Source organism: Epinephelus lanceolatus, chromosome 3 (genome assembly GCF_041903045.1).
Source record: "Epinephelus lanceolatus isolate andai-2023 chromosome 3, ASM4190304v1, whole genome shotgun sequence".
In the NCBI taxonomy this organism is placed as follows: Eukaryota; Metazoa; Chordata; class Actinopteri; order Perciformes; family Serranidae; genus Epinephelus; species Epinephelus lanceolatus.
Genome location: NC_135736.1, coordinates 20,474,290 through 20,487,753, shown reverse-complemented (window position 1 = coordinate 20,487,753; position 13,464 = coordinate 20,474,290). Strand labels below are relative to the sequence as shown.

At 41.3% G+C, this 13,464-nt stretch overlaps 1 protein-coding gene across 1 annotated transcript; it reads left to right on the top strand.

Annotated features, from left to right (window-relative positions):
* Positions 1-241: 241 nt before the first annotated feature.
* On the top strand, positions 242-11,506 carry LOC117254664 (stromal membrane-associated protein 1-like). Its single transcript, XM_033623035.2, has 10 exons — positions 242-524; positions 999-1,132; positions 3,065-3,150; positions 3,270-3,345; positions 3,482-3,544; positions 3,666-3,741; positions 6,068-6,198; positions 7,675-7,885; positions 8,909-9,246; positions 10,834-11,506. Exons 1-10 carry the CDS (start codon positions 407-409, stop codon positions 10,966-10,968), a joined length of 1,368 nt encoding a protein of 455 aa, XP_033478926.1. The 5' UTR covers positions 242-406; the 3' UTR covers positions 10,969-11,506.
* Positions 11,507-13,464: the final 1,958 nt, after the last annotated feature.

Below are 13,464 nucleotides of genomic sequence, written 5' to 3'. Positions count from 1 at the left end.
TGTGGTGGTGTTTTTAGAAGAAAGGAAACAATCAGTGCTCATTGATAATCTAATCATTATTCATTTAGGCAACCAGCAGGTATTTTTACAGCTACAATTATTAATAGGAGCCGGTGCGTGAAGTTTTAGTGCAGATAACGAATTTCTTATGAAAATGTAAAACTTAATTCATAAGAAACGTTTGCGTCAGGTGACGTCAGAGCTGTCGTCCAATCGGCTGCATCCGCCGCGTCAGCGTTAGAATTCCTGTGGGCGGAGAGGGGATTCCGGTTCCGGGTGTTTTCATATCTCAGTCGGAGGCGTCTATCACTCTTATTATGGTCTTTTATCAGAAATTTCTCTCGATTGTCGACTGATTGAAGTAGAGCTCTGTTTTTATTAAGGAAGTACAAGTGAAGCCGCAACAATGGCGACCCGCTCGGAGAGAGAGAAGGCCCAGAAACTCAACGAGCAGCACCAGGCCATCCTGTCCAAAATGCTGAGAGAGGAAGACAACAAGTACTGCGCCGACTGCGAGGCGAAAGGTGCGACACTCACTCTGTCGAAAATATTTCTAATTCCACTACTCAAAGTCAACACTTTCATTCAGACTCAGCCGCTAACGCTAACTAACAATGTAGCATATGCGCTGGTTAGCATTGGTAAGCTAACTCGCTAGTGTGTATAACTGGTTCAGGCTAGTCAGCTGACACCTCTTCCCCTTAAGCTAAACTAAGTGGCTAACTAGCAAGCTAACTTCTGTAAATCTGCATAAGCTCCCCACACTGCCTCTCCCTCACCGCCGCCTCCACCTCTCCTGTCGGGTTTTGCAAGTGTTCAACAAACTGTGGCAGGAACTCGACTCATATTTTCATGTTAGGTCAATGGTTAAGAATGCAGAGCTTGCTTTTGGCACTTAAAGACACTACAAGATCGTACATGTTAACATGTAATGTCAGACATCCTTCTGTATTCCAATAACAGCCTTGTTTTGTTTTTGGTTTTTTTTGCTTCATCAGGTCCAAGATGGGCATCCTGGAATCTGGGAGTATTTATCTGTATCCGGTGTGCTGGCATCCACAGGAATCTGGGAGTACACATATCCAGAGTCAAATCAGTCAACCTGGACCAATGGACCTCAGAACAAATCCAGGTACTGTTTTGTTCCTTAGGTACTCTGATGTGAGAGGATGTCCTTTATCACCCTAACACTAAATCAGGTTAAGTAATTTTGGTGAGACATTATTGCAATTCTTCTGTTGTATGGGACATAAGACGGTTGATTTCAGCATCCTTTTACATGGGCATATCTGTCCTTCACTGACACCCAGCCTTTCCATTTCAGTGTCTTAGACTTGTCATAATACAGCATAGTTCCATTACTCTTAATGATTTAGCACCTCGCCTCAATAAAATTGGCAACTTGCAAGAGACACAAACAAAATTGGCAACTTCTGTTCAGCAGAGGGTGAGAGATCCTAACTTTTAGTCTGTAATAGAGCAGGATGTTGATACTTGATACCCTTAAAGGTGTTGACCAGAAATATTCCAGTACCAAGTAACAGCGGAACTTCTCCAGTCAAACGATACCTGCATTTGATCCATTTGTACCCAGATCTAGAAAAAAATGGTTATTGTCCTATATTTTAGCTCGCAGCCAATCATTGTAAGTGTTATTCTACTTAATTCAAGGAGTGATTGCCCCCCTACTGTAGCAGCTACCACCCCTGCAGTCTGTGATGTGGTAGTCTGAGTGGGCGGAAGTTCGCTGCATAGATCAGCCTCTCATTGGGCGGAACGAGCCACTCGCTGAAGTCCCGCCCTACCACCTCCGGTTGTGTAGCAGTTTTCAACCATTTTCAACACGTCCTTTACTAAATTTTGCAGTGTTTGATCTTGCGGGGATGTAGCCATTTTTCTGCCATGGTTCGCGTCCTGTAGGCGATATTTTTTGTGGGCATGTTACACCAAAACCTGTTTCCCCCTGGCAATATTTTTGCAAGCGCACCGTTGCTGTGGCACCGCCCAGTACGATTGTGATTGGTTGAAAGAAATACAAGCAGCCGGGGCGTTTTTTTCTCCAATCTTAAAGTGAGAGTCGGCCCAGCCAGACCTTTCTTTTCTTGAGAAAGGTCTGGTGAGCGAGACTAGTGATGTGGTGAAGCTGAGCACAGTGTATTTGTCAGTGTTGGCAGTTCAGGATGTCACCAAAACATTCGGGAATATGGCTATACTACACAACTGAGGCGTCTGGCGGCATTTTAAGATTTATTTTTGGGCATTTTTGCCTTTAATGGATAGGACAGCTTTAGCGTGAAGGGGGGAGATAAAGGGAACGACATGCAGCAAAGGGCTGCAGGTTGGAATCGAACCCGAGCCGCGGCAGCTAGGACTGAGCCTTTATATATGGGGCACCTGCTCTAACCGCTAAGCCACCGTCATCCCATCTGGTGGCATATTAAGCAAGTGAATACTTCTATTCACATGATGGGTATTGAATAAAGTAGATATAAAGGTATCATAAGAAGCATTCAGTTGGTATTGTCATCGCTTACAGGTATTGGTGCTGGAATTGTAATTTTTTAATACTCAGTCCTGTTCCCTGGTGTGGGTCAGGTTTCAAACATACTGGCTGCTACACTTCCCATAATGCAAATTGATAGGGTTTGTGAGCATGCCTCCTTCATGTCATTTTGAAATTACCATAATAAACAGTTTTTAACTTGCAAATTACTGTTAACGTGAACATTCAAGTCATCATCTCAACTGGAAAACACTTTTTGGAAAGCTCCAATATATAGGACCTGGCATTGTTTAATTCAAATGTGCCTAAAAAAGTTAAATACATATGGTGCATTATTGTGTTGCACAGGCTTGGTATTAAAAGATTAATCTCTTAAGGGTTTTTTTCTCATATGTGAGAAAAGCTCCACTTGCACCACAGGCGACATTATACCACTGTTTTCACAGGCTGAGTCGTACTAATTGTACTAACTAATTGTCATTTAAATTCAGTAGAGTGTCCCTTGACATATTTCAGCATGCCTCAGTTTTCTGTTTACCCCTCCATCCTTTCTTGTTTCAGAGTATACAGGATATGGGTAACACCAAGGCCAGGCAGCTTTATGAGGCCAACCTTCCAGAAAGCTTCAGAAGACCTCAAACAGACCAGTATCCTTCACTGTCAGCAGACACGCTCGAAAGAACTTCAACAAACCATACTGTTTATACTAAAGTGTGTCATTTCATGGCTTGTTTTCTGCCTGTTGTTCTCTTAACTTTGACCTAAGAGCTGTGGAATTCTTCATCAGGGATAAATATGAGAAGAAGAAATACTACAGTAAGAATGTGACCAATGGGAGCAGTGTATGTATCAGTTTTAAAACAACGTGTAGCTCTTATTTAAATGCTTTCAAAGGCAGTGTGCACATTTTTACACTAGTAGTTGAAGCTGGCATTAGTTTTTCTGTCGTTCATTTTGAGTCCTTGTTTTGTTTTTCAGCCAAAGGATGCTAAGAAAGAGAGGGAGCCAGACAGAGGAAGCAAGGTGTCATCCTACACCAAGGTGAGTATCTCACACACATTCCTTCATGAGTAGAGCTGTTAAAACACGGCCTGCTCCTCAGCATTGTTTTTGTGCTGTATGGATTTTACCCTACTTATTGTACTCATGCGTTGTTTTAAAGAGTGAAGAGCCCAGGCCGGTTCCCAAAATCAGCCCCGCTAAGACTTCAGAGCCCTCTGTGAACCTTCTAGGCCTTGGTGAGTATCTCTGCAGGTCTTGTGTTACTGGAAACTGAAAATCGTCTGAAATGTGCCTCATGAATGTGCTGTCTGAGATATTTATGGAATCGGGCTAAATAAGGCTTCAGCTTGTAATTGCTATCTTTTTATTGCCAGTTGTGGAGATCTAATAAGTGATCGGATGGCTATAAACTCATTGAGCCTGGAGTTTGAACGTTTAATGGGCTTGGTGCTGTGTAATTTCAGAATACTGATATTCACACTGATGTTTAGTATTTATTTATTTTTACTGTAGATATGATGAGCACAGGTTGCTTGTAACTCTTGCTTGGTGCTATGTGTATGCTGTGGCATGTTCTTTAGTGCGTCTGCACTGGACTAAGACGTTTTGGTGCCATACGGTGCAGGGCCAAACCATGACTGTCTCTGTCTTAATCTTGTGTCACTGTAAACTTGTTGGCTTGATGTGCAACAATCAAGCTGTGGGCTTTGGAGAAAGTGCTTTCTTTTAAAGACTCACTGTGTTCCTCTTTCAGTAAGTTTCTAGCAGCTGTGTAACACGAGTCACTGTGACTGTACGTTTCTGCAGACTAACCAATCTCCGATCTGCGTTGCTGTCTGTATCAGAACTATAATGAAAGTCTGTTGTTCTTTTAAGTTGCTGTCAGTGCAAACTACAAAATTCTCCTGCTGCTCTACAATAAATTACCAGTGAACATCTGCAACGCTTTTTTGTAAGTTAGTCAGAGGAAGTGCTAAAGCTGCTGACTCAGTCACTGAGGTTTGCAGCTGACTAGTAACTTCTTGTTTTTTTACATCCACATTTGGACCTTTGTCTTTGGAGGAACAGTCTTAAATATTACAAGAGACAAACCGTATAATAATATGCAGTGAACTGGCTGACAATTTTACACAAAAAAGGATGCAACTGGTCACAGCTGCTCATGTCACACGTCTGCCAACCATATGGAAAAGGTTTTCCTCATGTGTCCATTGCTTAATCACTTAATGGCAGTTAAGTGGATATTTCTGTGTGGATGTATAGTGCTTCTGATTAAGGCCCTGTCTACACATAAACAGATATTTTTTAAAACATTATTTTCCCCCTTTGTTTGAAAAAAACACAACCTTTTTTACAAAACACAGAAATGCCCTTAAAGCTTGCCGGCCTTAGCTGTCGTCAGCACTCTCCTCTTATTGCAAAGACAGCAAAGTGCGCAAGCTAACGCTACCTTTTTCCAAACCACCACTGATTCCCTGTTAATATAAGGACTGAGGAACTCAGTCAACGACATGAGTGATGATCTGGACATGCAAAAGTTTTACTTCCACTCCTTGTTGACAACAATCCCACTCTCGAAATTGTCCCACCATCTGCTGGTTCAACTGGGCCTGGTCCAAAACTGTCATTTCTGGTGGACCAGATAACACTGGGTGCAGCAGACAGCTCCATTCATCCGTGAAGTAGTGCAGCATTACTAAGTTTAAGTGTAAAGTAGTCATTAGACCAAGCAGTGCTGACAAAACATAATCAAACTGGTAGACCGCTGTTGTTGTTGTTGTTTCTGGCACATGCTGACACAAAGAAACAAGTGATGTACACATGTTAAGGAGATGACATCATTGTTTCCCAAAACTAAAACCCTCTGTCTGTGTGTGGACCAGAGGCCAAAATGTAGGGGACAGTATCAGTTTAGAAAAATATCTGTAAACAGAGCCTAAAATGTCTCGTTTCTCATGATCCAATGGTGGAGTAGAAGTAGAAGTTATATTTTGTCTGTTCACGTGTGTACTTGTTCATCTATCTTTTCAATGAGACAGCTCCGACATTAGTGACTGAATCTGGATACTGAGGAATAATTAATTACAATAATTTCGATTACAGTTTATTGTAAGATGACATATTTATGCTACTGATTGGCCTGGAGGGGCATTGCTTTATTTGGATGGCATGTTTACTGTTATTTTAGTTTTGTGGCCAGTGAGCTAATGAGGATAAGCTGATTAATTTTTTATTGTGCTAACCGTTATGCTTACTGTGCAGGCAGTTCTGCAGCTGCAGGAGGGTATTGCAATTACATAAATACAGACAACACAAATTCTCACATCAGCAAACACGAGCATGAGTTTGTGTTGCACCACTTTTCACAGCAATTACAGATTTTATTAGGATTTTATTTATGGTCTTTCATAAGTTCTCTGTGAATTCAGGTGGAATATTATTGGGAAGTCATCAGAGAGTTGTGCTGTGTTCTGTTTGGATAGCCTTACAGTGTTTTTTTCTCTCAACTGTGAAAGCTTCATTTCCACCTGTAAAACCAGTTTTTTCACCTTTCTGTCACAGATGTACCGGCAGCTGCATCAACTAACAATGGTAGCACGAGCACAAACCAGAACAACAATGACCTGGATATATTCGGCCCCATGGTGTCCAACCCCCTCCCCGCGTCCTCATCCGCGGTTCAGTTTTCTCAGGTAAAACCCAGGAAGAATTCCCCTGTCCGGGTTTAGTACTAATTTCTGAATGCTGCTCAGGAGGGCTTGACAGTAATGGTTGTCTAGTTGTAGAACTGAAATTAAGTGTGCAGCAGAAAATAAAAAGTCAAATGATAACTAGGAACATCAATAGCCCACAAGACAGCAACACCATTACTGAGAGACGGTGAAAGAGAAGCAGACAGAAAAATGAACGCAGCTAATGAGGAAATCATTTGGCTAAACATTTAAATAGGGCTGCCATCGATGAATATATTCATTACGTTTCATTCAGTATTATTTTGATGAATCATTCAGTGTGAAAATGGTGATGAATGCCCATCATCAAGATCTTAAAAACTCATGGTGATGTTTGCTTTGTCCGACCGACATAAACCCAGAGATGGAAGCCGTAAAACAAGTTTGTGGTGTGTACAATATTTACTCTAGATATTGTTATTGCTTTGTCACGGCACAGGTAGTACTGGGGAAATAACTTGATGTTCGGTCTAGGGCATTTACCAGCCCACCAGCTAGGCTTGGGCAGTATCGAGGTATTACAGGGTATTTAGAAATCCTGAAGGTTTGATCTTTAGTACCATCAAAAACACAGATGCTCCTTTTTCTATTAAACTGATAGAGATGTTGTACTGAGGCGATGTTATGCACAGCATGCGCCACCAGAGGTCAGTCTCTACAGGTGGAACAGGCAGCAGAGCTTAGACAGATGGCAGCTACAAGTGGTGGGAATAACGTTACAGGACTAGTAAAAAAAAAAAATGCCTACACCCGTGTTTGGGAGTATTGCCCCAAGTAACTTCTACCAACTACAAAAGCAGTTTATTAGCCACATGATTTAATTCAACACATCGTCTCTGTTCAGCCCACTGATGTGTCGGCATCCACCGCGGCAACAAGTGTCATAAGGTCCTCCAGCAAGAAGAGCTTTTATTTTCTGTCTATTCATCATTCCATTCTTGTTGTTTTTTAGCACATACCACCATATACTGTGTACTCCAGTGAAATGTCAGGAAACTATGTAGGTATGAAAAAACAGTTACAGCCCAAGCCTTCTACCAACATGCCACAATTGAAATATGTGGTATTATTATGCAGAACAGGCCATTATCACTTCATTTATAAACGCATAAAATATGGAAACCATCCTGTCAAATTTGGCAAACAGCAGCTGATGGCTGTTTGCCACTAAGGCACCCAGGTCATAAACTTTAATTAAGTGTAATTTAATTTAATTACAGAATGTTTGTTGATGATGATTATTTGTTAATTCGAAACCTGTTCTGTCAGGACAGCACCCAGGGAGTGAACCATAGATCAGCCATTGTACTAGGATTGTTTTGTTTTTAATAACTGTAAAGAATTTGAGCTGCTGATGTTTTAGGTGTATTTTAAACAAGTGAATCACTGTTATTCTATACTTATAACCTAGTGTTCAAAACCTTTTTCTCCCGTCAGGTGAGCTCCAGTAATGCGGCCAGCATTCCGACACAAGCTCCAACAGCAGCTGTAGGCGGAGCCAGCTCAGGGTCAGGGCAGGGAGACCTGGACTTGTTCAGCGACAGCAGTAGCACCACTAAAACTGAAGACAATGCCAAGAAGCCCCTGTCCAAGGACTCCATCCTGTCCCTGTATGGAACCAACAGCATGTCCCAACAGGCCCCCGCTGGTGAGGACGCAGGCATTGTGAAATAATGTGAAATGTCCAGAGTCACTCTTTTTGTATTGTAATGTCTTATTATTTTTAACATATTATTTTTGTTATTTATAACATGTAATAATTGTCTTGTTGTAATGCTACAGTAGTAGTTATCTTAATTTTGTGAAGGCCTCAGACTTCGGAAACCCCCAGACATGAGTAACATTTTCCTCACAAAGCTAATGCTAAAATCTGCGGATGTGTTAACCTGAATCCACAAGGAGCAAGTAGAAACCTGCGTGTATGTCCCAACACAGTCCCACAGAGCTTTCCTAACATCTCATCCTGATCAACAGGCTCTTTAAACAAACACAACCAAACGTCTCACGCTTCACACATTTGAATACTTGTTTGAAAGTCATATTTCAGAGTTTCCCACACATGGACTTTACCTGGTTAAGCCAGTATATTAACAGCCGCCAAAGTATGTTTGGCCACCACGCATTTTCGCACCACACAGGGGTTTTTTTAACATCTCTCTTCTGTCTCTTCCCCTGTCGAGTAGTGTTTCCCTCCTGTTAAACATGCTTCCTGTAGTGCCCCACCTTCATGGTTGGTTCAGATTTAGGTAACCTAGGTGGAAACACTCTTGGTATGTCTCTGGCACGTGAGCTGCGTGATAGTTGGTCTAATGGTCTTGTCTATTTTCTCAGTGAGCTGTGAGCAAATCTGGCAAGAAAACACACTTATTATCTATAATAAATGATGGAAAGGATGTGTTATTTAGGCTATGATAGAAATGTTACGTCCCATGCTTGCCACACCTTTTGATTTTCCTGCCTCTCTCCCTGCTGTTCTCCTGGAGTTTTAGTTCCCCTGATTTTTACCCCCACATCAAAGCACATCAAAGTATTGTGTCAACGGTCACACACACTTGTTTGTTACATGTAGTAGACCATTTTCGTGCCAGCAGGTATATTTCACACCTGTGGGAAACACTGTATTTGTGTGCATAACAGTCTTCCCTCTGTTTCTGTCTTCTTCCCTCCTCAGCTGGCATGTTCATGGGCCCCTCACAAATGCAGTTTCCTGTCCAGGCCACTGGTGGTTATCAGGCCTTCCCTGGCATGGGCACAGCCATGCCGCCTACAACCGTCATGGGTGCCATGATGGCTCAGAGCGGGGCAGCCATGATGGGACCCAGTCCGGGCATGATGGTTGGGATGACAATGCCTAATGGCTTCATGGGGAATGCTCCAGCCACTGGTGTGATGGGCATGGCACCGAGGATGATGGGACCACAGGGCGGTGCGTTGCCTGCGGGCATGATGCCTGCTCAGGGCATGTACGCCATCCAGCCTGGGCAGCAGGCTCAGTGGAACATGGGTCAGGTATGGAGAGACATCAAAGCTCTATTGCTTGCGTTTTAAGATGTTATTTAAAATGCAACTTCACACTAAATTTTGTTTTGTAAGGTTGTGTTCAAGTGTTTGTCAGGTGTGATTAGTTTCACCCAGCTGTGATGATGCATTGCACAACAGTATGTTGTGAAGTGTGTTACTGTACAGGGTGTGGACAGAGCATCCAGCAGCCTCCAGATGGCAGCACAAGCAAGACTTTAAAACAGGAGCTGTGCCCCAAAATGAAGTACTCTCTAAACAGCCAGATCACATAAAATGAAAAACATAATTTTGAGTGTGCTGTTAAAAGATGCTCTTACTCTACAATGCACAAAAGAAATGGATGAGATACTCAGAGTGTTTGATGATGAAACTGCACCAGGAAACTAAAGATAAATATTACTTCTTTGAAAAACATTTTTGTCTCTGAAAATTTAGTTAGCAGGTGTTGTATTATTTTTCTACAAGTATAACAGAGTTAAGCATGATGATTTGTTTACATTAATTGCAAAAACGGTACCCTCTAAGGATTATTGCATGATAAATAATGGGGGTGTAGATTATAGTGGCACTGAAAGCTCAGCACACTGCAAATTAACAAATACGCATGCAAATAAGACACAACACAAGCAAATGAAGAAAATTCCCCAATTTAACAACTTGTGCAGCATTTACAAAACATCCTCATCAACTTGATGACACAAAAAAAAAACAGTAAGACGACACATGCACAGCATTGCAATACACAACAGAAAGTGTCACTAGGGGATCCTAAAAAGTGATGCACATGGCTGGGACATGCTTGTTGCCATGGTTGGATGCTTATGAAGTTATTGAAGTTGGTTATGTGTCATTGTGATCACGTGACTCACATATCATAGCACACATATCATAATAATAAGTAAAAGTTTGATGCTAGGTTAACAGCAGATATTTGCAGTAACATCTGAATCCTGCATTCACAATGTTAAAATGTTTGGATTTTTTCCAAGACCACTGACATTATAACTTCATAATCCACAAACAGCAACAATTGCTGTGCGCTACAGAGTCCAGACACACATCACTTTTTGGTGCCCCATGGAAACTGGATACCTCTCGCAGCACTTGTTCTAAATGCTGCACATTAATGTCAAGTTGATTTTTCTTGTGTCGTCAAGTTAATGAAGATGATTTCTAAATACTGCATGTGTTGTGAAGTTGGTGAAGAAGTTTCTTCATTTGCTTTTGTTTTTGTTTCCATGTGTTTTCTCAATTTGCAGTATGTTGAGCTCTCAGGGCCACCATAGAGGATAGTCTGTAGAACTGCAGTAGTCTATTCATGACCTCTAGAGGGCAGAAACGAGACACCAATGCAAGCCAGTAAAGGGTGACGTGAAATGAGGAGGTGATGGAGGGGGAACTTTGTTTGAGTTCAACTTTTGACTGCAGTTTTTTTCAGAAGCATACTTTCACTTCCATATTTCCTAGTGAGACTACAGAGAATACAGACTAGTGTCATGGGGAAGTTAGATATTATAGATTTCAGTCCACATTGTTGTGCTTTAGCGTTCATACGGATCTCTTCAACTTCCTCAGGTGAATCAACAGATGTCAGGGTTGACTCTGAACGGCGCAGGTGGCCAGATGGCCTTCGGCCAACCTCCGTCAGCTATGGGTGGATGGGCCGCCACTGGATCAGGCCAGACTCTGAGCACACAGCTATGGAAATGAGCCTTGGAGCAGGTTGATGGACAGGCAGAGTCAGAGTCGAGGCTGCAGAAAGTGCAAAGATATATCTTGTGCTTCTCTGCGCCTCACTATGAACTGATGCCCATTTCCATCACGGACCAGCCTTCAGAACATGAAAATTGTATCTCCTTTTTTCCTTCTCCCTTTCTCTGTCTCTCTTTCTCTCTATTGTGTGAGTGAATTGGGAGTCATACAGGATTACAGCCTGGCAGTTTCTGCCTGTCGTATGGTTTTTGATCATAACTTTTATTTTCCTTTTTTGGAAAAAAAAATGACAAGGAAACAACAGTCCCAACAAAAATGATATCGACATATCAGAAAAGCTGCAGGACCAGTTACACAAGCTTTTATTGTATCACTGTATCATTATAATAATATAGAACATTTAAATGAATAGTATTTAACGGGAGACGATAAGACTATCAAGTCTGTCAGTACTGCTCCCAAATGTACAGCGCTGTATAACCTTCTTTTAAAGTACTTGTGGTTCCCCTATAAAAATTAAAGTGATAATAAATGACTCAATGCGTCTTTTATGATTCAAGTGCAGTTGCAGTTTTTAAAGGCACAAAATAGGGGAAATTTTCTGTTTAAGGTTTGGTTTTAAACTGTTCAAAGGTCATTAGAGGACCTTGACCTATATCTTAAACTTGTCAGAAGTCAGCTGTTTTTATATTAATTATTGTTATTTGCATGTGTAACAAACTGAACAAAGGGAATAAATAGTGTGTTTTTTATTTAATTGCAAGTATAATGCATATGCAACATTCAGAGCATTAGTAATGGTGCTAACAACTATGTACTGATATATTGGAGTGATGGTGTACTGAGCAGAGAATGAAGTTACACTTCCTCTGTGTATGTTGTAATCTGAGTTTATCTGTAGTTTAAGGCTGCAACTAACAATTATTTTTATTGTCAATTAATCTGGTGATTATTTTCTTGATTACTTGATACTCGTTTCCCAAAGCCTAACATGACGTCCTCAAATGTCTGGTTTTGTCCACAACCCAATTATATACAGTTTACTGTCAGAGGAGTAAAGAAACCAGAAACTTTTCACATTTAAGAATCTGGAATCTCAGAATTTTGACTTTTTTTTGTTACTACTCAAGCCGATTAATTGATTATCAATGTAGTTGGCAATGAATTAACAGTTGACAAGTTCTACCGTGGTTTGTTTTGGTAAGCTGATCCAACTGTGTGCACGTTAGTGAATGAGTATCCCACTGATTAGCTCATCCCTGCCCTTTGCACTGTGTTTGGGGATGGCGTCATCGTAGAAGCCTAGCACCCCAACAACTGGTTCTCCTCTGGTTAACACAGTTAGCACTGTTGCCTTTGTTTAGTCTTGTTTATGGAGTTAGCACTGTTAGCTGCAAGCCAGCTCAGCCACCTCCATGCTGAGATCTGTGTCCAGACAACTGATTCGCTCTGACTTTCTGACAGTCCCTTTTAAAGGAGCTCTGTGTGAGAGAGTCAGAGCATATCTGTGTATCAAAGGTTGTCTGCACACAGCTCTCAACATGGAGATGGCTAGCAGCTTATGATGCCAACAGTGTGGTAAGTGCTAATATCAGCAACAGTGCTGATAGAAGTAATGGTGTTAACATTGGGGGGCACAGAAGGGTGGGCGCTACGCTTCTTTGCCGCTGCCGTCATGATATCACTTTCAGCTCAGGGCATCATTACTCCACTATATCTTTACATAGCTAACAGTGGTTTGCTGCTATATTGATGCTCCGAATATCATGAAGAGTTCCTTTAATCATGGCTGTAATTTAGACAACAAAATGTTTGTGTAGTCAGTGTGTTGGTGGGGAATGTAGCTCAAACTACTGTTTAAGAATGGTCTTACGATCAGTGTAATGGCTTCATTTAGTGATAATCCTGCAATGGGAGGAAATGTAACCTGCAGAGTAAAACCTTATCCAGCTTTCTACCAAGGTACTGAAACTAACACAGTGTGTTTTTTGTATGTTGTGAATCATACAAAAAATCTGAATGTGAATCTGAATCTGGGTGAGATGTGAATCTGAATAACGGATTCATTGTTAAACAGGAACAATGAATAGGACTTCTTCCCTTTCTTAGTCACAAGCAGATAAAACATCCACTTTTGGAAAGTGGTGAAAAACTGCTTTCCCTCATACTGTATAAAATTAAAGAATACAGAACATATTGGTTAATGAACAAAGTCTATACATAACAAAATATATTTGTGAGCTCTAACCAAAAATTGGAAACACAACATGAAGCAAACTGTCTACAACATCTGGTTAGTCTAATGTCTATTGTGCAGCTTCTGAAGGTTTATTGGTCAACACAGCCATGTCATGCTGTGATGTTAATGGGAGTTTCTTCACTGAAAACAGTCCATTACTGCTCCTGCCCTCTAGATGGCAGTATTGTCATGGGAAAAAAGACAGAAACACTTCGCAGCATGAACATGATCACAGAATTGATTTGCAAAGCTTG

What these genes read in the sequence shown, in the direction of transcription:
- LOC117254664 (XM_033623035.2), top strand. Translation starts at nt 407, where the DNA reads ATGGCGACCCGCTCGGAGAGAGAGAAGGCCCAGAAACTCAACGAGCAG. An exon ending in AGGTGTCATCCTACACCAAG is followed by an intron (nt 3,545 to 3,665) that starts GTGAGTATCTCA and finishes GTTGTTTTAAAG; the next exon opens with AGTGAAGAGCCCAGGCCGGT. An exon ending in CTCAGTGGAACATGGGTCAG is followed by an intron (nt 9,247 to 10,833) that starts GTATGGAGAGAC and finishes CAACTTCCTCAG; the next exon opens with GTGAATCAACAGATGTCAGG.